Here is a 25,359-nt window from a genome sequence, read left to right on the forward strand (position 1 = left end):
ATCAAACGAGGTGTCATGTCAATCCCTGGGCTAGTCTGGAATCCTAGGTTTTTATTTGCTAACTGCGGGGGGAAGAGTGGAGAAGTTAAAAGGGGGGGGTGGCTCCCCACTACTGTGCACACGCCCAAAGGAGGCATGGGGGGGCATGTACCCCCCCCAGATTTGTGTGCAGGGCGAGGATAGGCTGCCCACTTGCAGATTGTGCTCGGGGCAGGATGGCAGGGGGAGGGGCTACAGAATGGGCTATGGTCACCCCAAAATTTGCCATAGCCACCCTGTAGCTCTCCTTCCCAGCACCATGCACCCCAAGCACAGCCTCAGCCCAGTCCCCCCACTGGGAAGAGGCTGCCACAACCCCTTCTCCCCAAGCCTGCCCTTCCCCCACACACAAATCCAGGGTTCATATGTCCACTGTGCCTCCCTAGGGGTGCTCACAGCAGTGGGAAGCCACCCCTTTCCCTATCCTCCCCGGACGAGCATCCTGCAGCTTCGTCCCGCACCCGACCCTGCCCCAACAGGGCAATGCCTGCTCCTGCTCCAGCCCCAGCCCCACTCTCTTCCTCATCTTGGGGACCTCGATCTATCTCCCCTCCTCCCCCATGCCCCTTCTCCTCCACAGATTTGCCAGCAGAAGGCTGATCTCCAAGCTGCCAGGCTGCATTCCTGGCCATGTGCAAGATGCAACTGCATGCATGCACGCAGCATTTATTAGTAACATTATTGGTTACACCAGGCAAAAAAAGCTGATTGCCAATAACATCAATTTTCCTTTTATCAGTGCCAATATGATATGGACAGATATATTGGGGCACCCTATTTTCTATCCAATTTAATAATGAGCATGAACGTGCAAAAGTCTTATGCCAGGTATAATTGACCCAGAAACCTCAAGTATCAATAATTCCCACTTAAAGATAATTCAATTTTTTAAGAAGGATATTACTGTGCAAAAGCCTTTAAAGCCATTGAGATTTGAGTGAAATTACTTCCCTCTTTAAAATAACTGACGTCCAACTCAAACTTGACCTTATAAAGCAATCGTACCACTCTGGCCCATTATGGTGTCTTATAGTTAAGCAGAAATAGGCTCATTCAGTACCTGGGAACTAAAGAAAAATCCACAAGCTGCAAATAAAAGAATAAAAATTTAACAAGTCTCATCATCCATCTTCATGCCTCTGGTAATTTCAGGAAAGTGAATTAACGCACATGCAACAGCATGCACAATCTCTCACCCCTCATGACTATGCAGAAAGTGTTACAAACCTGAATTGCCTAACATGAAATGAAGTTTTCTCCCCAGTTTGTTTTGCTGAACTTAATCTAGGACATCACTTTTACTTCAACATAAAACAATTTTGGCTCACAAATAAGTGAGTGATTCTGTCCCTTTAAACATCAGGCAAGACATTCTTAAAAGGAACCGTCCCCCACCCCACCAAAAATCACTCTTCAGTTTTTTTCTTGCACAGTTATAAGGGACATTTTATACTTGAATAGGACACCTTTATTTTAACATAAAAATACTTACCTGGCCTCTCAGACTGGATTTTTAAACAGAGCTGTTTTACAAAGTTCAAAGGTAGCTGAACAACTTCCTTAAAAAAAACAAACAAAAAAACCCAATTAACTACTTTTCTATTACAAGAATTTAAAGGTCTTAATGGTTATAAATGAAAATACACACCATTCTGGACGAGTCAAATAAATTACATAGAAATGAATGGAACCGCAATAAAAACCAAGATAGTTGAGAACTTTGCTTGATATTCAAAGATTCTACTAGAACAAGCTAAAAGTTTTACGTAATTCTGAGTATCTGAGGAGCCTGCCTTTTGTCAATTTGTCTAAAGAATCTTTCTAACCTCTGTGCAACTATGATATAGTTTGTTTGTTTTTTTTTTAAAAAGCAGCCAAAAGAGGGATCAACAGAAGAACCACATTACACATCACCCAATAAACAACTATGGGTGGGTTAGACATTCTAAAAGCTGAGTACATTTTCTTTCTTGTACCGAGGACTTATGAGCAAGGATCCGGGTTTTTCTGTGCCGAATGGAAAATGTGTTAAAATCTGGATTTTCTCATTTTAAAGGAGAAAAACCCAGATTTTCTCCTTTAAAAGGAGAAAATGGCAGGAAACATTGGATTTCCCCTTGAAGGCTGGCAGAGTTCCAGCCTTCAAGGGACTAAAGGGGAGCAAGAAAAGGGCGATCAGCAGGGCATGCCATCTGCATGTGTACACATACACATGCACATGGCTGCCAGGCAGCCTGGAGAGCAGCTCCTTGCAGGTAAGTCTGGTGACAAGAGGTGGGGGTGGAATTGAGGCCCCCATAAGAAGGGAGGGAGGGAGTTGGTCAGGACTGGGGCTGCTGCCCAGCTAGGGCAGTGCATGGGACTTGGGGCCTGAATGCATGGCTGCAGGGAGCAGGATGAGGCTGTGAGCTCGTTCCCTGCTGCTGTGCACACTCCCAGGCGGGGTGGGCACATGTCCCCCAGGTTTGTGAGCAGGGAAGAGGCAGGTGCAGGTTCAGGGCTCCCTACCCTGCTGCCCTCCCCCTGAGGCCTCTGTGGCACAACAGAGCAGAGTAGGGCAGAAGCTCAGTACCGCCACAAGCCCTGCGCTGCTGCCATGGTGAGGCGCCCTCTGCCCTTCTGGCAGCAGCAGGGGTGGCAGCATGGACTTGTGCCCCTCACTGCTGCTGGACAGCAGGGCACCGTGCCATGGCAGTGTGGAGCTCCCAGAGGCAGAAACAAGCTTCCCCACCTGGCCCCACTCTGCCCTGCCATGCTGGATCCTGCCCACTGGGCTGCAGAGGCCCTGGGGGGAGCACAATGCAGGGTGGGGAGCCCAAGCCTACAGCAGGAAGCCCACATCTGCCTCCCACCCCTGAAGGGCTCCACTCTGGCCATGCCACCTGTGGGGGAGGGGGAGCTGGGTTACATGCTCTGCCGTAGAGGCTGTTAGGTGGGGAGTGAGGGGTACTGGCAGGGGTAGGGGGATTGGGGGTAGGGAGTGAGGGGCACCAACATGGCAGAGGGGCTGTTGGTCAGGATTGAGAAGCAATGGCATGGGCAGGGCACTGGCATATCAGGGCTGCTAAGCACCACAAAGCAGGGGCTGGGGGGAAGTCGCAGCTAGACCCGCATCCTGGTGAGCAAAGGGGGCAGGGGGAGTTCTAAATTTTCCATAATAAACAAACAAAAAATCAAACACCAAAATGTATAGGCATTTAGAATTCATTTCATTACAGTGATTGAGGCACTGATAGGCTTCCAAACTGTAAATATATCAATATTGTGTTCAACTGATACCTATATACATAGTGGTGTTTCATTTTAATCAAGGAAAAATGCGGAGGGGGTGGGGGGGCGTTAATCAGAGAATTTGTAAGGATGGTTTTTAATCAGAGAATTTGTGATTTTTAAACAGAGAAAACTGGGATCCCTGCTCATGAGCCATATGAAATCTAAAACCATTTTACATTTAGGGATTACTGCATTTGTGTCTCCTCTGTCCCATCCTGCCCTTCTCCCTAAGTTAAGACTAAAAGCAGTGCTACGAGAAACAGCATGGCTGATGGAGCATGCTGTCTACTCTTATTAGGAAACTAACATAGCTGTATATAGGTTGAGTAAAGACTACAGCTCAGCTCACCCTACATGAGAAATTTTTTAGAAAAACTGAAATAATCAAACTGCCACCCCATTCCACTTCTCCAGAGCCCCCCCACTACAGAAAGGATGTGGACAAATTGGAGAGAGTCCAGCAGCAGACAGCAAAAAGGGCTTGGGGGCTGGGGGACATGACATGAGGAAAGACTGAGGGAACTGGGCTTATTTAATCTACAGAAGAGAAGACTGAGGGGGAGGTTTAATAACAGTATTCAACTACCTGAAGGGGGGTTCAAAAGAGGATGGAGCTAGACTCTTCTCAGGGTGGCAGATGACAGAACAAGAAGCAGTGGCCTCAAGTTGCAGCAAGGGAAGTTTAGTTTAGATATTAGGAAGGATGTTCTCACTCGGAGGGTAGAAAAACACTGGAACAGGTTACCCAGAGAGAAGGTGGAAGCTCCGTCATTGGAAGTTTTCAAGACCCAGCTACACAAAGCCTTGGCTGGGATGATCTAGTTGGGGACGATCCTGCTTTGAGCAGAAAATTGGACTAGATGATCTCCTGAGGTACCTTCTAACCCTAATTTTCTATTATTCTATAAGAGTAAAACAAACCAAACTCATGCATTCTTTAGAGTTCAAGATGCACCAAATCATTTTTTCCAAAACTGCATGCTCCCAAACTTAACTAAAGCAGGGGTGTCTAAAACATTCAGCACTGCAGGCTGAGTGAGTTGTATAGGGCTGATCTGCAGGCCAGATCCAGAGTATGGAGCCATGTCATCTGGCCTGCAGGGCTGAAAGTTTGGCAGCAGCAGCATTAATTGTCACAGCCCCAGTAAGATGGTGGTGGGAAAAGCAGCAGCAGCATTAACTGATGCAGCTTTGGGAGCAGAAGCTGAAAGACACATGTGGAGCCTGGACAGACCCTGGCTGCCATAGCAATAGAAACAATGACAGGAATGATAGCTAGCTGGGAGGCTGCAGGCTGCATGTTAGCCCCTTGTGGGTCACATGCACCCCACAGGCCACCAGTTGGATAGCCCTATTCTACAGCACAGATAAGCTATGGACCTAGATCTCCTGACTTCTCATCTAGCATCTGAACAACAGGATTTTTTTTTTTTTTAATTTCATCTAGTAAACTTTTCCGTTTTGCAGTGGGATGGTATGTGTGTCCAGGTCCAGGAGCAAAAACAATTTACTTGTGTATCAATAACAGAATTTACAATCCTGCAAGCACAGAAATAGGAGCTTTCCTCCCATATTTTTAGTTCCAGAATGTCTTGAGATGGCAGGTTAAAAAACTGACTCATTTGGCCAAGAAATGCTATTTTATATTCCTTTTACAGATTTAAATGTTTTTTCTTACATTTTGGGACTTATGGTCACTTAGACTTTATATGCAGAAAGAAAGTGTTTCAATGGGAATGCTTTAATTAAAAGCTTCTCTGTGAGCAAAACAACCTACTTTAAAAGAATGTTATTTAGACTACAAGGTCAAAAAACTCAGAAAGTTCTTAAATGACAGGATTAAGGTCATCCAGTTTCCCTATGCCTCCCCTGAGGATATATGATACTATTCTAGTTACATGATATGGTTTAGGACAAGCTTTAACTTGGAATCTTCCCTCAAATTTTCACCTTTAGTAGCAGAACCCCAGATAACAAAGACTGCTGCCAACTATACTTTCAGTGGGCCTAACCAAGTTTTAATCATGCTACAAGAACCTTTGGGACTTGTAACCAATATGAAAAGAGAGAGGCAAGACAGCCTTAAAACACCTCTAATTAAAGCCCACCTCCAATTTGATAGTCTGGAAAAGGTCAATCCAGGAGGCAGGCTAAGGATCTGGCCCCAATATAAATTGCAGACAGCAGAAGCTTTGCTTTAATGTATGCATCCTGCACATATAACCCACTCAGAACAAGTCTGCACAACTTGGGCCCAGCAACAGCCCTTTAGGGAAACAATTTCAACATGACTAAATGATGCAAATACTTAAAAGTAAATAAGCGAAGGATAAAAACAGTTACCCCAGGATGAACATAATTCTCCCCAAAAAACTGTTTCATGACGTGTTTTCCAAAATCGACAAGGTTTTGCAGGTGATGCAAGATTTCTTCTGGAGTCTGAAAAAGAATGACACATAGGCAACTTAGCTATGACACAACAATAGCTAACAGCCCTTGAAATATGCACCTGTGCCAAAGATTTGGGAAAGGATCCATGTTGCTCTTCAGTCCTATTCATTGATTTTTACAAAATTATGGTATAAAGGTGCACCAATAGGTTGGTCCATATTGTATCAGCACCAATAAAACAAAAACTGACATTATCAGCATTGGCTTTTTTTGGCTGGTGTGGCCAATAATGTAGCTGATAAATGCCACGTGCATGCGTGCAGCCACAGCATGCACACAGCCAGCCCAGCAACTTGAAGAACAGCATCCAGCTGGTAAGTCTGTTGTGGGGAAGGGGCAGGGGGAGAGAAGGAGCATGGGTGGGGGGGATTAGATTGAGATCCCTGAGGTGAGGGCGGGAGTGTGGCTGGGGCAGGGGTTGCCTAGCCAGGGCAGAGCGAGTCATGGGACAGAGCCGCAAATGGCTCGTCTGGGCGGGGAGGGGCAGCTCCAGCCCCCCATAGCTCCCCTCCCACAGCTGCTCCCCCCCCTGGTTCAAGCACAGCCCCAGCTCAACACCCCCCCCCCTCCCCCACCGGGAAGAGACCAACACTGCCCCTAGCCTGCAGCAGCAGCCCACCCTTGCTCCGTGCAGAGATCTGGGGGACACGTGCCCCCTCATGCTTCCTCTGGGTATGTGCACTGTGGCACGAGTCATCCCCTTCCTCCTTGTGCCCCCCAGATGAGTCACTTGAGCCTCTGTACTGCACCGCCCCAGGTGGGAAGTTCCTGCCCCAGTCCCAGCCCCACTCACTGTGGGGGCCTTGATCCATCTCCACCAGGCCCCTTCCCCACCCCCAACAGACTTACCAGCTGGACACTGCTCTCCAGCTGCTGGGCTGCATATTGACAATTGGCATATTGGCAATTGATATGGCTTGTTAATAAATCGGCCACTTGTATAGGCCAAAAAATCTTTCTTGGTGCACCCCTGCTATGGTAGATTGTATTTACTCACATACCACACACAATCTTTCCGTTCCTTGCCTTCTCTCTAGCAGCTGCATGGAGAGAGGGGCAGAGTCCAACAGGAAAGATCCAGGAGGGAGCGGGGTTCAATGGGACTGCAGACGTACAGTCCCACTCTGTTTTAAACCTACAGTTTAAAACCAGTTGACTGACAACAGTTGTGGCATTTCTATTCGCACAGCGCTGAGGCAGTCAACTGATGTCATGGCTCATTATAATGTACACAACAATCACTCTTCACTCTGTAAGTGTTAACAACCCTCTCTCCTTTTCAATGGCCTCGATGTTCCATTAATCGAGCTATCCCTTCTTTGGAAATTTTGCTGTCAGTTAGGAGGAAAAAGACTAGGAGCAACTATTTCACAGCTCTGCAGACTGTTTTTAGCTCTTTTCAAGATCCTACATCCACTCATGGAATCCAGTCTTCAACAGCAGCTATAGTTTCAGCTTTTGGCTGAGTAGTTGAGAGCTGCCAACAATTCAGCTATGAAAAGGTTAAAACTGTAGCTTTTGCCTGAGCAGGAAAGAGAAGGAAAATGAACTGAATATTAGGTTATGCCCCTGCTCTCCTCAGCCCTAACTTAAAAAATATTTTCCTTTATTCTGCCTTCCCAAATTAAGGTGGGAGTCTTATTTGAGGGCATGTGGTATGCAAGAAAATATGGTATTTTACTGCTGGTATTTGAAACCCAGCCCCTATGGAATTGCCATCCTGATATATTTCTTCTTTAGTTTACGAAAGCACAAAGAAGCAGAAAAACAGAGTCTGGAATTAGGACAAATTTGGAGACCCTGGGATAGGTGAGGAGAGATGAATATTCCTTCCTGGTGACTGACAAGGTAACTGAGCGAAAGCAGCCTTAAACTCTATCTGACATTTAGCTGGCACTACAGAAGACCATACTCTCAGGGCTCCAGAAACACCAATGATAGATAAACAAGTTCTTGTAGGGTTTGTTTTCTCACCTGCTTGTTTTCCTAGACAACACAGCCCCATAGCATAGTCCAGGGGTGCTCAACCTCTGGTGCGTGGGCCAAACACAGCCCATGGAGCCTTGGAATCCAGCCCATGGGGTTACCCCTGGGTCAGGAAATTTGACAGCAGGGCAGCAGTGGCCATTAATACAGCCACCTTCCCCAGCCTGCCAAGCTCCCAAACCCCAGACAGGCTGTTGGAGCTGGGCGCTACCCCCTTTCCCCTGCAGGGCTGGGCTGCTCCACTTCTTCCTACATCTGGGTTGGGGCTGGGCCATGCCTCGTTCACCCCAAAGGGCCAGGTTGGGGCTAAGCCATGCCCCATTCCCCCAAGACAGGGCTGGGTTGGGGCTGAGCCACACCCCGTTCCCCTCCCATGGGGCTGCGTTGGGGTTGGGCCATGGCCCATTTCCCCCCATGGAGCCAGGTTAGGGCCAGGCCACATGTCCCATTCCCCCCCCATGGGGTCAGGTTGGGGACAGGCCATGCCCCTTCCCCTCCTACAGGGGCAGGTTGGGGCTGGGCTGCTCCCCACCTCCCATTATGTGGCCAAATGGTGCCCACCACACTTGTTCCAGGTGCCAGATTGAGAACACTAGCCAGATCCAGCCCACAGGAGGAAAAAACAATGGAACACCACTAAGTCTAACCCTCCACTACATTTGAAAGTCTTATATAAGGGAATGAAGTAGTGCCTCATGATTAAGTAAGAGTTCTATACTAATGTTTAAGTTGGGGGAAAAAGAAGAGTGTAAAATATGAACAGGAGAAAGTAGAGAAAATGAGGTAGGGAAGTATGAGAAAGATAGACAATGAACACTATACAGGATCAGCACTGATATAAGGAAATTGACAGTAATTGGCAATCGACTTTTTTTGGCTGATGTGGCCGATGTCGCCGATAAATGCCCCATGACTGTGTGCAGCCATAGCGCAGCATGCTGATGGCCAGGAGAGCAGCCCGACAGCATGAAGAGCAGCCAGGTTCAGCTGGTAAGTCTGTTGCGAGGGAAGGGGTGTGGGGGGGGGGGAAACGCAGATTGAGGCCCCCATGGTGAGGGAGGGAGGGAGGGAGTGTGGGTGGGGCAGGTGCTGTACAGCCAGGGGTCAGTGCAGAACAGAGCCACAAGCAGCTCATCCGGGGGGCACAGGCAGAGGGAAGGCAGCTCCTGCCGCTGCTTGCATCTCAGGAGGTCATGGGAGTGTGTGCCTGTGGATCTGAACATGGGGCAAAGGCAGGCTACTGCTGTGGGCTGGGGCCGGGGCTGCACTGGACTCTGGTGCTGGGAAGGGGGCTTGGGGGGGCTCCAGAAAATTTTGGGGTGGCTGCAGCCCCCACCCTGTAGCCCCCTCCCACTGCTGCCACTGCCCACCCCAAGCGCAGCCTGGCCCAGCCCCCTGCCCAGAAGAACTCAGCACTGCCCAGCCCCAGCCCACAGCAGCAGCCCGCCCTCAGCCCACGCAGATCCGGAGGCACACGCCTTTCATGCCCTCCTGGGGTGTGTGCAGCTGCCCCCCCCACCCCCCTCCCAACAAGCTGCTCACAGCTCTGTCGCATGCCCCGCCCCAGCTTTGTAGTGCCTACCTCTGCCTGCTCTACTTCCTCCCTCACCACAGGGACCTCAATCTGCTCCTCCCCCTCATACCCCTTCCCTCTCTCCTTGCCCTTTCCCGCACAGCAGACTTACCAGCTGGACACTGCTCTTCATGCTGCCCAGCTGCAAATCAGAATTGGATCAGTATTGGCCAATTTGGCTCACTAAAAAAAGCAGCCATGGGTACTGGCTCAAAAAGTTTTTATCAGTGAACCCCTGGAAATACCAGCAACACCTTTTTACATTTATATAAGGTGCATTAAACATGAAATGCATTAACATACTGCAGCTAAATAATTTACATGAGAATCCTTTCTCTGATTACAGGATGTACAGCCATTAGGGTAGTGGTCATTCAGACATTTATCTGTTTTTATACTCAGTCTACTAGATTCAACTTTGAAACTAACAGGCAAGGTAGAATACAACTCCAGTAACTACATCAATCAGGTATAATAGTACATTTCTTAAGTGTAAATTAAAATTACGTATTAAGAGTAAATTTTGTATTCTGTATGTCATCACAGGTCCCTAATTTCACTTCTGGAACAAATATAATGCTTTCACCTACATGTAGTTCTATTAGTATTAGACCATTAAGTTAATTTTTTTTATCTAGTTAGACAAGTTGTTTCCTGTTGAAATGGTAATCTAGTAAGTCCCATAGACTATAACAGTTAGTGTTCTAATATCATATTATAGCCATGTTTATACTGGGCCAGACAGTGGCACCTTCAAGGTTGCTGCACTGCTCTGTGCACAATTGCCTCCTGTACCAGATGTAGCATAACTACATTCATACAGTACTGCAGAATGGCAGAGCCAATTAGTCTGCTCTTAGCCTATTTAGCTAAAAAAGTGGCTACACTGCTTCTAGTTTAGGAAGCAGACTACAATACTGGCATGGCCAATATTTCCCATAAACCATAAAAGAATATGAAAAGAGAAGGCTTAACAATAGTTATGAAACATCTATCCAGCCAGAAGAAAAAGAAACCATCAAAATGTTTAGACCGCATTTTTGTTATTCTAGACAAGTTAGGATATGGCGAATTCTTTAACTCCAGTAGAAATACCCCCAACATTTTATTTTTTAGACTGTAAGTCTACTCCTCCCCAGGTTCTTTTGTGGAGATTCTAATGAGCCTGGGGAAGGTAAGAGATGACAGACAGTTTCTATCTTTAACTTCCATAGCTATTAAATTACTAGGCTTCAAGGCTGTTTCTTTGTCTAGTACGAAGCTTTGATCATCAGGTTTGTAAACAACTGCTCCTCCAGAATCTAAGTATTTAAGATTCAGTTCTGTTCCAAGAAAATTAATAATTTCTAAAGTGAAAAGGCCATCATATTTTAAAAATGAGGACTTTCAAACAGAGCTGTCCTACTACAGTAACTGTGATAGAATGTTTAAGCCAAACCAACCCTGCTCTCTCCAGAGCTGTCCTACAATATGCAGTAGGAGTGTTTGCCAGGACACTACAAAAAATCTAGCTTCAGTAATATTTACTGAAATATGACACATTGAAGGACTATACTTAGACACAAGGAAAAAAAATGTAGTAGTAACAATAATACAATGACAAAGAATGGAAGGAAAAAAGCCACAGAAGTTCACTGATGGGACTACTCCAAATGGAGCTTTTGTCTATGTCAGTGTTTGTCAACCTGTTTAGCTTGAAAGCACCACTTCATAACTTTTCTGAACTTCACAGTACCCCAAGTAGAGAACCACTGAGCTTGATTTTAAATTCAGTAAAAGATATGGCAGGGGCCTTGAAGCTAAACAGATTGAGAACCACTGATTTAGTTGGTGCCACATAAGAATGGCAGGAGCAGGACCTAATCCTGCCATGCCCTGCTCTTTCACTATCTGCTCCCTCACCTGTCTCCCAACTCTTCCAGTCTATATCTGAGGGTGCAAGGGCCGCTCCTGCTGCTGAGACTGATCTTATAGTCTTATATGTCAGCCACCACTCCCGTGGCCAGCCTTGAGAACATGGAAGGAGTTGAGGGGGATGAGCCAGGCTGAAAAACATGGTGCCATTAGCACATTCACCCACGTACAGCAGAGTGCGCGGCTGGGAACTTGAGAACAATTAGTACAGACTGCCTGGAAGTGAAGGAGGACGGCAGGCACAGGGTACTAGATGTGGAAGAAGAGGATTTACCTCCAAACAGGGCCCAGGGTGTGTGGCATCCATAAAGGGATCTAGAAGCACCCCAGCTGAGAATCACTAGTATATGCCTCAAATCTGAAGCCTTCAACAGTTAACCAAATTAAGACCCTAGGAATAAAATGACACAATGGCTGCATGCTGGAACTGTGAACTGAAAATACTAACAATGCAGATTACTAGTGTGATACAGAACAATTAAGGGCTTAGGTAACACAGAGAATACTAGACTACCCATCCCCCAAGCAAGTATTTCTTGGTTTTACTTCCCCAATCCAAAGAGCTACACAAAGTCATCCTCCAGAAGTACTATCAGCCTCTACAATACTTAACTCTTCCCAGCCTCCTTCGTAATCCTCCACACATCACTTTATCTTACATGCCAGAAATTGCTCGTTGACTCCAGACTATTCTCCTCCCTGCCCTTAAAACTTTACACGTTATTCTCAGGCAGGGGTGTGCTAATAGAGATTTTTGGGGCCAATACCAATAGCTGATTTTTAAGGAGGCATATCAGCCGATACTGATCCGATTTCTGATACAGCTGCGTGCAGCTGGTAAGTCTGCTATGGTGGAAGGGGAGGGGAGGGGCATGGGTGGGGGGGAGAGGGAGATCAAGGCCCCTGCAGTGAGGGAGGGAGTGGGGCTCAGGCAGGTACTGCCCAGCTAGGGCAGGGCAGGGCTGGGACAGAGCTGCAGCTCGTCCAGGGGTGCGGGGAGGCGGGGCGGCTTTTGCTGTTGCGAGCACCCCAGGAGGGCACGGGGCAGGGTGGGGGGACATGTGCCCTGGATCTGTGCAGAGCATGGGACGGGGTGGGCTGCAGCTGCTGGCTGGGGCTGGCACCAGGGTGGCGCTAGACAGGTGGTGGCAGTGCAGGGGGGGGGGGGGGGGGAGGGAGGACTGCAGCCACCCTGAAAAAGAATCACCATAGCCACTCTATAGCCGCCCTCCCAGTGTTGCCGCCACCTGCCCCAGGCAGATCTGGGGTCACATGCTCCCCCCTTCCCTCCATGCCCTCCTGGACAAATAGCAGGAGCAGTGGTAGGAGCCGCTGGATTCATAGATTCATAGGCCAGAAGGGACCTTGGATGATCATCAGGTCTAGCACCCCACACCAAGCAAGAAAGACAGCTGGGGGTCAGGTGACCCCAGCAAGGTGACTGTCCAGTCTCCTCTTGAAGATCTCCAGGGTAGGTGAGCTATTCCAGTCTGGACACCCTGACTGTGAAGAAGATTTTCTTAATGTGGAGCCTGAATCAGTCCTCCAGGAGTTTGTGGCCATTACTCCTAGTTTTCCCCTCAGGTGCCCTGGTGAACAGTTGCTCACCGAGCCCTTGATGTATTCCCCTAGGGTAGCAGTAAGCTGCTACCAGGTTCCCTCTCACCCTTCTTTTCTTAAGGCTGAAGAGTTCCAGATCCCTCAGCTTTTCCTTGTATGGCTTGCAGTGTGAGACTCTGATCATCAGGGATCTGGGTTTTCCGTTTCCCATGGAAAAATGGAGAAAACCACGGATTCCCTATTTTTAATCAGAGAAAACACGGATTTCTCTTTTTAGCAGAGAAATCCACGGGTTCTCCGCTTTTGAAAAGAGCTCTTGCAGGCTGGCACAGCTCCAGCCTGCAAGAGCCAATTGCAAAAAGGCCGGGAAACCCCCAGCCAGAGGGGGAGAGAGAGGGGGGAGAGCGGGGCGTGAGCCTCTGAGGCAGCCAGGGCTGGGCCCAGGCTCAAACTCACCCTTCGTCCCTGGAACATAGAGGTAAGTGGGGCTGTGGGGCAGGGCTAGGCTGGGGAAGATGGCTGGGGGCTGAGGGAGCAGGGGGTGCTGCTGCCCCAGGTAGAACATTGCAGCTGGGAGCAGGGCCAGGGGATGAGGGCAGGGATGCCCCTCTGCAGGGGGGGGTCTGCAGGCAAGCAATGTGGGGCGTAGCATGATGGTGCCTGCCATGTGCGGACTGCACCCATGCCACCTGGCTAGCTGCCCAGGGGAGGGGGAGAGCGAGGCTGGCATGTGGCCGAAGCACAGCTCCGTGGCCGACTCTGCAGCCATGGTGGGGGCTTGGGCTCGCACATGGCGGCTGCTGCCGCTTACCTGGAGGCCCGTGACAGCGGTGACGGCCGCTGCCTACAAAAACCCCCGTTGCTGCCAGAGCTATGCCCAGAGCTTTGCAGCCAGCTGCCGGGCAGCAGCGGCAGTCTGGTGGTGGCCGGCGGCATACAGCTATCCCCACCACCACCCCGTGCCACTGCTGCTGGCAGCACAGCTCCGAGCACGGCTCCGTGGCAGCAGCGGGAGGTTTTTCAGGCAGCAGCAGTCACCACTTACATGGCCAGCCACTGCTGCTTACTTGTGGGGCCTCCTGTGCCAGTGGTGACGGCCGCTGAGTACAAAACCTCCTCTTTAATTTTTATCAAGGATTTTGGGTTTTTAATCAGAGAATTTGCAATTTTTAATCAGAGAAAACCAGGATCCCTGCTGATCATACAGGTGGCTCTTCTTTGGACTCTTTCAAGCCTGTCCATGTCTTTGTTAATAGGCCTGTGCGAAGCAGCAAATACTCGATTCGGATTTGGATTAAACTGATTTGGAGGGACAGTGATTCGATTCAGTGATTCGGATTACTGTCCCAATTCGATTTGTCCGATTTGGATTCAGAGATTTGGCCATATACTATAATGGGGAATCATTAAAATGCCTATAACTTTGTCATTTTTTTGAAGATGTGAATGAAAACAGAAGGGATGGTAGCCCCTTCTGAGGGCATAAAGCCTGCTGAGTTTCAAGGAAATAGGTGCAGGAGTTTCTGTGAAAGTGTACCTCAAACTGCTAGAATCAAAACTCATATCACTTGTGTGTGTTAACGCAGAGCGGGATGAAAGCAGCAGAGATGGTAGCCCCTTCTGCGGGCATGAGGCCTGCCATGTTTCAGTCAGAGTGGTGCAGGAGTTTCTGTGAAAGTGCACCTCAAGGTTCTGAAAGGAAATAAAAAAAGCAAACAGGTACAGAGTGAGAAGGGTGGCACGCACTCCATCTGCAGGTGGAGGTTTTGGAACCCCAAGAGTGGGAGGTTCACCTTCAGGAACACCAGCTGCTCCACCAAACCAGGATCCAAGTCACCTACCCTGGAGATCTTCAAGGGTGTCACAACATCACCAGCAATGCTGAACACCATCTCACTTGGAACACTGGTTGGCGGACAGGACAGGTGTTCCCGGGCAACTGTGTCCAGATCCTGCCACACCTGGTTGTGGGTTCCCCAATAGGCCTAAGGGTTGTAGTGCAGCAGCTCCATGTCCTCCACGATAGGTAGCCACCGAGGCCTCCGCACTAGCTGCCTGATGTTGGGGTCTGGTGCCTCTGGACCCCAATACTGAAGCCATGCCCTTGGCCCACATTGGCAGCAGCTTTAGTGGAAGAAAATGGCTGGTGCTTAGAATGCTGGCACAGGAAAGTGGATCTCCCTCTTCAGCGTCCCCCTGCCTCTGCCCTTCTGCCTCCCTGACTCCGTTCACCAGCACCTCCATCCAGTGATCGAGAATTTTGCTGCTGCAGACACTCCCCTAACACCCTCAGGTTGCACATGCCCACCTGCATGTGGACCATACTGGACTGCAGTAGATCTAGCCATTTTTGATGCCCTCCTTCAGCTGCTTCACCAGTGCCTGCACCTATGGTGAAAGCAGCTTGCCCCAGCCAGGAACATGGATCCCCTGGAACTTCCCCATTTGATTCTCTAGCTCTTTCACTCTGGGGAGCACCTGCTAAGGAGGGCATCACCAGCACTGAGGCTCTCAGTGGCCTCAAGGAACAGCTTTAGGACCACCAAGATCTGGGAGATAGTATCCCACTCTGGGATCAGCAGCCCCCTTAACAAAACAGTCTCCCTGACCAAGGCCATCTCATGGATGGCCTTCTGCTACTCGACCAGCCTTTCCAGTGTCAAGTATGTGGAGTTCCAGCGAGTCTCCACATCCCATATGATTTTATGCTGCAGGATGCTCAGCTCTGCCTGTTTGTCCCACAGCATCTTGCCCCGCTTGATGCTCAAGTGAAAGTAGCCCACCACCTTCCTGCATCTCAAAATAAGCTGGTTGGTAGTGATGGCATGGTCACTGGGAGCCCTGTTCCCCTCCGGGGAGGGGGGTCAGCTCCATGCTGCTTCTGCCTGCTGTTGGGGGCTGGGATCTGCAGACTTGGATCCCTGGCCCCATAGCCCTGACAGCTGGGGCCCCTCCAGCAGGGCTGGGGGGCAGAGGCTGTGGGGGCCTGTGGGGGGCTTTTAATTTTAATAATGGATTTGGGCATTTTTATCAGAGAATTTGTGTTTTTATCCGAGAAAACCAGAATCCCTGGTGATGATACACTGTCAGGGAAAACAGAGATTTCTTTTTGTGGGGAGAAAGAATCAAGACAGACTAACTGACTCAACTGACCCCAGCACTCATTTCTGCCTAGGCAGGGGGTCAGACTTGATGATCTGTTGAGGTCCCTTCCAATCCTAGCATCTATGAATCCATGAACAAGAATAAATGAGAGGATTTTGGGGGGGCAAATAAGTTGAAAGGAATGGATACGGATAACAATAGGGATTGTAGGCAAGGGTAAATAGGAAAGGATTGGTTACAGTTTACAGTAAGAGAGATTAGCTACCAAGAGACTAGATAGCAAGCCAGAGCCTTTCAGATGCTGCTGGTCTGAGAGAGACAGCTCACAAATTGGCTACCAAGGCTTCGCACAGCCCTACTTGTTGAAGTGTGGTGCCCAGAACTGGATGCAGTACTCCAGCTGCAGTCTCACCAGTGCTGAGTAGAACGGAAGAATCACCTACTTGGTTTTGCTGGAGATGCATTTAATTGATGCATGCCAAAGTATTATTTGCCCTACTGGCTACAGCATCGCACTGCCAGCTCATATTCATACTGTGGCCTATTATTACCTCCAGGCCCCTTTCATTCGTGGTGCTAATCAGTTTGGTGCTGCCAAGCCTGTAGGTGTGTTGGGGGTTGCTTGTCCCAAGGTGGAGCACTTTACATTTCTCAACGTTGAATTTCATCAGGTTCCAATCTGCCCAACTTGCTAGCCTGTCTGGGTCCGCCTGTATCTGCAACCTATTTTCAAGCGTGACAAGGTTCCCCATTACTTGGTGTCGTCCGCAAACTTGACCAGTGAGCTCTTCACCCCCACACCCAAATCATTAATAAAGATGTTGAAAAGTACTGGACCAAGCACCAAACCCTGCAGGACACCACTCCCCACTTCTCACCAGGATGACACAAATCCGTTCACTATGACTCTCTGGGTCCTATCCTGCAGCCAGTTTCTCACCCACCTGACTCTCTTGGAGTCAAGCCCACAATCCTCCAATTTTCTTGGGAGGATGTTGTGGGATACTAGATCAAAGGCCTTTTGGAAGTCAAGGTATACAATGTCAACCTGCTCTCTTGTGTCCAGGTGGTGAGTTACCCTGGTCACAGAAGGAGATGAGGTTGGTAAGGCAAGACCTGCCTGTGATGAAGCCATGCTGCCTGTCATTCAGAATCTTACTTTCTGCAAGTTTCTTATAGATAGACTCCTTGATGAACTTTTCTAGGATTTTCCCTAGGATGGAAATTAGGCTGATTATCCTGTAGTTACTTGGATCCTCCTTCCTGCCCTTTTTGTGGATGGGCACAAAATTGGCCCGCTTCCAGTCCTCAGGGACTTCTCCAGAGTGCTACAAGTTGTGAAAGAGTTTTGCCAGGGGTTCCACAACAACTTTGGCCAGCTCCTTCAACACTCTCGGATGAAGATCATCCAGTCTTACTGACTTGTATATGTCTAATTTTTTTTAACTGGTCATACAGCAATTCTACGGCAATAGTAGGAAGGTGATTATTCCTACTGTGCTCATCCTGTACTCTACCTGGAGTTGTTTTCCCCTTAGTCCGGTGAAAGACCAAGGTAAAGTAGTCATTCAGGAGTTCAGCTTTCTCCTGGGTGCTGGTAACCAGCTCTCCTGAGTTGTTAAGCAATGGCCCCACACTCCCATTTGTTTTCCTCCTGTTTGTTTTCTTTCTGTTTGGCGGTTCATCCAATGAGCAGATGAGTCACCAAATGAGCTGAGTGGAGCAGCGGGAGCCATCCTCCCCCTTCCCATGCTCCCCGGACAAGCCATCCTGCACCTCTCTCCACCCCAGCAGCTCCATCCTGCACCCCTCTCCACCCCAGCCCCACACCCTCCTCACTGCAGGAGCCTTGATCTGCCCTCCCATGCTCCTCCCTTTCCACCACAACAGACTTACCAGCTGCACGCAGCTCTCCACGCTGCTGGCTATGCTCCTCACTACTTACATGCTGCACTGAGGCTGCGCACATGCACGGGCCATTTATCGGCCAAATTATTGGCCACATCAGGCTGATTTCCAATATAGACAATTTTCTTTACATCAGTGCCGATACAATATCGGACCAATGTATCAATGCACCTCTATTCTCAGGTAAACTTTGAGATACCCTTTACTGATATGTAGAAAGCCTAGATCTACTAAGGTTTTGAGGGGGTAAGACACAGGAACTTGATATCTGTTGATAAAGACAAATTTTTTAGCCTGTGCTAATTTGGTTCTTTAAAAACTTTCAGAGGTTTTGTTTCTTTTAAAAACAGTGTTGTGGTGGAAAAGAATTATTTATCAGTTCGTGTCCTGGCTCCGATGCAAGATGTATGGGTATAAGCCCGCTGTGCCCCCATGAGCCTAGCGACACCAGCAGAGACCCCAGGACCCCCAACGAGCCCTGGACTGCCCACAGGTAAGTAGGGGCCTGTGGAAGGAGGGACGTAGGCAGCTGGGAGCAGGCTGAGTGGGCTGAGGAGGGTCACCCCCCTCTCCTACTTGACCCAGCCCCACAGGGAGACATGCAACCCAGATGCCGGCGTGTGAGCCGGGGGGGGGGGGGGGGGGGGGGGGGGGGGGGGGGGGGGAGGAATTATCCACCTGTTCCTTCTCTTGGTGGAAGGGAGGTACGTCCCCTTAGCCCCCCAAGAACAGCGAGGCACCACCCGACCCTTCTGCACATGCACGCAGTTTAAAAAGGGCCTGGCAATGGGCAGAAGCCTCATTTGTGTCCCAGCTCCGGTGTGAGATGCGCGGGTGAAAGCCCACTGCACCCGTGAGCCTAGGGACCCCAGCAGAGACCCTAGGACCACCGACAAGCCCCGGCATGCCCACAGGTAAGCAGGGACCCATGGAGGGAGGGACCTAGACAGCTGGAAGCAGGCTGAGTGGGCTGAGGAGGGTCATGCCCCAACCCCCGGCTCCTACTTCGCCCAGCCCCCCAGGGAGCTGCATGACCAGAGTTTCAACAACAGGCCGCGCAAAGAAGCGTGCTCTTAGGCCCAGCGCGCAAATTAGCGTGGGAGTTTGCACAGGAGAGTGCACAGGAGGGCTGGAGGCCCTGCCTGTGAGCCCCCCAGGGTAGACAGTCCTAGCTGCAGCCAGCCTAATAGTGGCATGCTGCAGATAAACACGTGCCGCACCCCGAGGGTCCCGCGCCCCACACCGGTGCCTTAGAGGCTTCCACCCAGATGGAGCCTATGGTTCCGGGCTCCATGCAGACGGAGTCTCTGGCTCTCAGCTGCGAGGGCTGCATGACACTTTTTCAGGATCTGGGGCCCAGGAACATGGCCACCTCCCCTTGTGAGGTCTGCACCCTACTGGGGTCTCTGGCACACCAGCTGGAGGAGCTCCAGGCCGCAGTCCAGAGACTGTGCCATCAGGGGCTGTGAGCAGGAGATCGACTCCTACTGCCAGGCCCTTCTCCCCCGGGAGATGGAGGGTCGACCATGGTCGCCTTCCAGGACGAGGGAGGACTTGAGGACCTCCCATGCTGTCCGACCAAGGTGATCAAAGGCCCCAAGGCCCGCCACACCAAGGCCCCCCCACCGCTGCAGCTTTGCAACAGGTATGAACCTCTTGCAGCCCCAGCAGAGCCTGCTAAGTTGCCAGCTACTGCAGGCAACACAGGCTCTACTATAGCTACCACCCCTGCTCTCCCTAAGACAAAACACAAAGTGTTTGTCATAGGAGATTCCATCCTGAGGGGGACTGAGGGGGCAATCTGCCACCCTGACCCCTTAGCCGAGGAAGTCTGTTGCTTCCCAGGAGCCCAGATCCAAGACATTATGGAGAAGATCCGTGAACTCCCACTGACCACTACCCTGTGCTCCTTATCCATGTGGGCACAAATGACACGGCTCAGAGCGCTCCCAGCCAGATCATGAAGCGCTACAGGGATTTGGGAGCGGGGCTTAAAGGTTTGGGGGCGCAGGTGGTGTTCTCATTGATCCTTCCAGTCTCGGGCTAGGGGCTAAGGAGGGAGAGGACGATCCACGTAGTGAACCAAAGACTGCGGCGTTGGTGTCGTTGGGAAGGCTTTGGCTTCCATGACCACAATTCGCTCTTTTGAGAGAGAGGCAGTGAGCTGCTGGGAAGGGATGGCCTCCACCTCTCTCCGCTGGGGAGGAGGCTCTTCTCAGCCAGACTGCTCCACTGGGCTTTAAACTAAGCCCGCCGGGGATGGGGGGACTACCGCCACTGCTGGCCTGCTGAGCAACCCTTGCACAGCCAGCAGGCCAAGGCACTTTTAAGGGAGTCCACCCCTGCCCCAGCCCTGGAATGAACTGTAGGCAAGGGAAGGGCCCCCAAGGGGACACTTGCCTGCCTGTACACAAATGCCAGGAGCTTGGGGAATAAACAGGAGGAAATTGTCCTCCTGCTAAACGCAAATAACTATAATGTCAAAGGGATAATGGAGATCTGGTGGGACTCCACCCATGACTGGGCCACAGGTATAGACGGCTATACCCTGTACTGGAGGGATCGAGTGGACAAAAGGGGCGGGGGTGTAGCTCTCTACATCAAGGAAAGCTACGCATCCCTGCAAGCCAACATTGGCACCCATGGTGGACTTAAGACCCTCTGGGTTAAAATCCGTGGGGAACACAGCACAGGGGACATGATAGTGGGAGTCTACTACAGACCCCCTACCCAGGGTCAAGACCTTGCCCAGGAGTTTGTCAGGGAATTGGCTGAGGCCACATGCTCCTGGTCTATGGTTGTCATGGGAGACTTCAACTACCCAGACATCTTGTGGGAGGAGTGCTCAGCCAAATCTGAGCGGTCACAAAGCTCTCTCTTGAGTGTGGATGACTTCTATCAGATGCAGGAAGTCTACTGCTGCAGAGGGCTGAAGAGAGGTAAAGCATTGCTCGACCTGGTACTGGCAACCAGGAACGACCTAATCAGCAACCTAATGATTGAAGGGAAGCTGGGTGACAGTGACCACCAGTTGATCACCTTCACCATCCGCGATAAAGCTGGCAAGTCAGTCAGTAATACAGAAGTCCTCAACTTTAGGAAAGCTGACTTTGACAAGCTAAGGAGGCTCGTCAGTGAGGCTCTTAAGGGCCACAACCCAAAGGGGAGGGGAGTTCAGGATGAGTGGTTGCTCCTCAAGGGAGCAATCCTGGATGCGCAAGCAAAGTCTATCCCGTCTCGAAGGAAAGGCAGCAAAAGGGCATAGCAGCCCCCTTGGCTCTCCAGGGAACTAGCGGATCTTCTGTGTTTTAAAAAAAAGACCTACAAAGGATGGAGGACTGGAACCACCACCAAGGAGGAATACTCTGCTCTGGTCTGGACCTGCAGCGAGCAAACCAGGAAAGCCAAGGCTGGGATGGAACTCTAGGTAGCTACAAATATCAAGGACAATAAAAAGTCCTTTTTTAGATATATGGACTCTGGAGGAAAAGCAAGGGTAACATTGGACCCCTGCTAAACCAGAAGGAACAACTGACAACCAATGTCCAGGAAAAAGCAAGCTTGCTAAATGGGTACTTTACGTCAGTTTTTCCACCAGTCCCATGGGGTGCCCCTGCCCACTGCAGGACAGGGAGGCCCGGATGAGGGAAATTCCTTACCCTCCATTGAAGCAGACCTCCTGAAGGAACACCTTGACACGCTGGATACCTTCAAGTCAGCTGGTCCTGATGGTTTACACCTAAGGGTACTCAAGGAGCTGACAATCATCATAGCTCAGCCCCTGGCACGGATCTTTGAGAACTCCTGGTACTCCAGTGAAGTGCCTGAAGATTGGAAGAAGGCCAATGTGGTGCCTATCTTCAAGAAAGGGAGGAAAGTAGATCCAGCAAACCACAGGCCCATCAGCCTGACCTCTATCCTGGGGAAGGTCTTGGAAAAGATTATCGAAGATGCCATCCTTAACAGACTAGGTGACGGCAATATCCTGAGGGATACACAGCACGGGTTTGTTGCGTGCATCTTGCATGACCAATCTAATTTCCTTTTACGACCAAGGGACCTATCACCTGGACAAGGGGGAAGAGATTGATGTCATATATCTTGACTTTAAAAAAGCCTTCAATCTGATATCCCATGATCACCTCTTGGCAAAACTGGCTAACTATGGACTCCACCTCATCACGATCCACTGGCTGGGGAAATGGCTCTGCAGCAGGACCCAAGAGGGTGGTGGTTGACGGAAGTCAATCGTCGTGGTGTGCTGTGACCAGTGGGGTCCCTCAAGGCTCTGTCCTAGGGCCTATACTTTTTAACATCTTCATCAATAACGTAGACATTGGTGTCAGAAGCAGACTGGCCAAGTTCACTGACGACACCAAACTCTGGGGTAAAGCATCCACACCCGAGGACAGGAGGGTGATCCAGGCAGATCTTGACAGACGCATGAAATGGGCGGATGAGAACCTGATGGTGTTTAACACCAAAAAATGCAAGGTTCCACACCTTGGGTGAGAAATCCTGCAGCATGCTTATAGGCTCAACAGTGCTACACTGGATGAAAGGGACTTGGGGGTCACGATTGACCACAAGATGAACATGAGTCTTCAGTGTGATGCTGCGGCTAGTAAAGCAAGCAAAACACTGGCTTGCATCCATAGGTGCCTCTCAAGCAAATCCCGGGACGTCATTCGCCCATTGTATTCAGCCTTGGTGAGGCCGCAGCTGGAGTACTGTGTCCAGTTTTGAGCTCCACAATTCAAAAAGGATGTGGAGAAGCTTGAGAGAGTGCAGAGGAGAGCCATGTGGATGATCAGAGGTCAGGAAAACAGACCTTATGATGAGAGGCTGAGCCATGGAACTCTTCAGCCTGGAAAAGCGCAGGCTCAGCGGTGATCTGGTAGCCACCTACAGGTTTATCACGGGTGTTCCCCAGGATCTGGGGGAACGTCTATTCACCAGAGCACCCCAAGGGATAACAAGATCGAACGGTCACAAACTCCTCTGCGACAGATTCAGGATGGACATAAGGAAGAACTTCTTTACTGTCCGAGCCCCCAGGGTTTGGGATAGACTGCTGCCGGAGGTGGTTCAAGCACCCACTTTGAACGCCTTCGACACATTTGGATGTGCCAAACTTTCTGACCTCCTTCTATCCCTCCATTGGCTTACCTAATATACCTGAGTTTGAGGTTCTTACTACACGAAACACTAAATTCCTCACTCCTTTCCAACCTTATTTCATTGCAAGTCCTTCACCCCAAAAAACCATCAGCTCTGTTAGCTTCGCACAAACATCTTTGCCTTCATCCTCATTAATGTAAATATGGAACAACTTTCTTCTGCTTGTCGAAGTTGCCCTTCTTTGCAATGAGCCTATGGCAAAACTGAAAGGACAACACTGAAGAGAAATATGGAAACAGAAAAAGGAAACTATTTAAAATTTCCTACAAAATTAGATATTTTTATACCTGTGAAATACATAAAATATTTAGACCAGCAAGCTTCAAAACTCAATACTGTTCTTACCATGGTTTCTATATAGAGTATGTATTCAGCATCATGTTTATTCTTCACTGGAAGAATGCTACACTGTGTAAATTAAATCAAAGAGCAACTACACTGGATAGAAAGCTTGCTAACAAAGGGAAAGTAGAGCAACATAGACCATCCTTTCACATGAACAGCAAAAGTATGTCTTCAGTATCTGGAACAATGCAAGGGAACTTAAAATCATCTGTTTATTTGGCTGAGACCATCCAAACATAATACTAAACTAGAAAGTAAATGTCAGGCAGTACATAGGGCAGAGTGGCACTTTAGGCTGCTTATGCACGTGCTGGTTTGTGTTCTAATTGGAATGCATCAGAACAGACTCAATTAATCAAATCTGCTCCATGTTCTAATTGGAACGCTCCAGCATGGCCTCACCATCATGTGTACATGCCCCCACACATTTTTAAATGGCTGTGGAGATGCTTCATCTAAAGCTTGTCAAATAAAGTTTAGATAAAGGATTCTGGAGCCATGTTTAGACATGCAGGGGATTAATACACATGACATTGAGGCATTTTAATTATAACAGCTGTCTGGGAACTGCTCTAATTAAAATGCTGCCCACCCCCAGCACATGTATAGGCTGTCTTAGAGACTAACTACTTCAAAGAGAACAGCTCAAACTAACTAGTTCAAAGACTAACAGTTCAAAGAGAACAAGCTTTGGTAGGCAACAGCCTACTTTATCAGAGTAAAATGAGATTATGTTAAACAAAGATACTATAATATACTAACCAAAAAAGACAGAAGTTTGAGATGTTTTCCATCCCAATATGCTGCTATGGTGTGGGGTTATACTGTTTAAAGAGAATCAAGTGGAGGAAAAAAAAATCATTAAATGAAGACAAAAGGCTCTATAGACCTCCATCCTGTCACATGAAAAGTAGGTGCTGATGATACACATGATAGAGAGAGGCTGGAGGATAATATCTTGCCATCTGCTCAGAGTTCTATACAGAGAATAAAGCACTTCCAGCTTCTCATGTCTTATGATCCTGGAAATCAAGAAATACAAGTGGTACAAGGACCAGTGAAAAATAGAAAGAAAGTCAATACTTGCTATTGAATGAGGCCGTCTCCAGCATTTTACTTTCTCCATTTCCCTGGGTAAATGTTTTATTATTTCTCAAGACTGAAAATGTTCACTCCCTATTACTACATTATGTGCGTTTCTTCAGTAACAACAAAGAAATGTGAACAAAAATGTATCCCTCTTTTGCCATCTTTAGATATGCTTTGTAAACATTTTTGCATTACTATATTCCAAAGACCTTCAAAAAACAAACAAAAACTGTAGACCATTCTGAATGAATGACTTCAATATCAAAATATTCCATCTAAATATACTTTTATGGAATACTTTATATTCCATAAAATTAGAAGTACATAATCTAACTTGATAGGTTGGAAGAATATGGATACACCATTTATCTTCACACTGCTCTTCCTGTAAACAATCAAAAAGCATCCTTTTCTACCAAAATATGAGCTAACTCTGCCAACAGAATAATTACAAATCCAAGGGGCAAAATATCCAGTAAATCAGCTTATTCCAGAACACACAGTATCTCCATATTTGTAGACCAGCAGGCAAATGAAGTCTATGAATAAGCTTCAGATAGGACGCTATTCCATCCCCCACCCCATCCCGCAACACCCGTCTCTCAGTGATTCAGACAGCACGTCACAAGTGTTTCCCTCAAACACCAAGAGCCAGCAAAGAGTCTCGTTCACATGGACTGTCAGGCCTGAACTTTTCAGAGAGAAAACACAAATGACCAAAAAAAATACAAACAAAGCTTTAAGCAAAATTCAGTCACTGCTAAGGGTTAACAGAAGAGTAACCTGAATAGCAAGATTTTTAGTTTGAGAATAGCAAAGCAGGGATAAAGACAGTAGTCACTTAAAACATACCCCATTGTCCCAATTCCACCTTTTAAAGTATTATAAATCAGAAATCAAATACAATTGTGAGCAAGCATACAGACAAGTAAGCA

At 48.8% G+C, this 25,359-nt stretch overlaps 1 protein-coding gene across 1 annotated transcript in view; it reads right to left on the reverse strand.

The window, feature by feature from the left end:
• Nucleotides 1-25,359, reverse strand: part of IPPK (inositol-pentakisphosphate 2-kinase) — a 136,208-nt gene that overhangs the window by 43,800 nt on the left and 67,049 nt on the right. Inside the window, exons 3-4 of the mRNA XM_014595391.3 lie at nt 5,656-5,751; nt 1,532-1,598 (exon numbers count right to left, since the gene is read on the reverse strand). Of these exons, the coding sequence (XP_014450877.1) occupies nt 1,532-1,598; nt 5,656-5,751 (163 nt within the window). The remainder of the gene's footprint in view (nt 1-1,531; nt 1,599-5,655; nt 5,752-25,359) is intronic.

The sequence above is a fragment of the Alligator mississippiensis genome, chromosome 12, assembly GCF_030867095.1.
Source record: "Alligator mississippiensis isolate rAllMis1 chromosome 12, rAllMis1, whole genome shotgun sequence".
NCBI lineage: Eukaryota > Metazoa > Chordata > Crocodylia > Alligatoridae > Alligator > Alligator mississippiensis.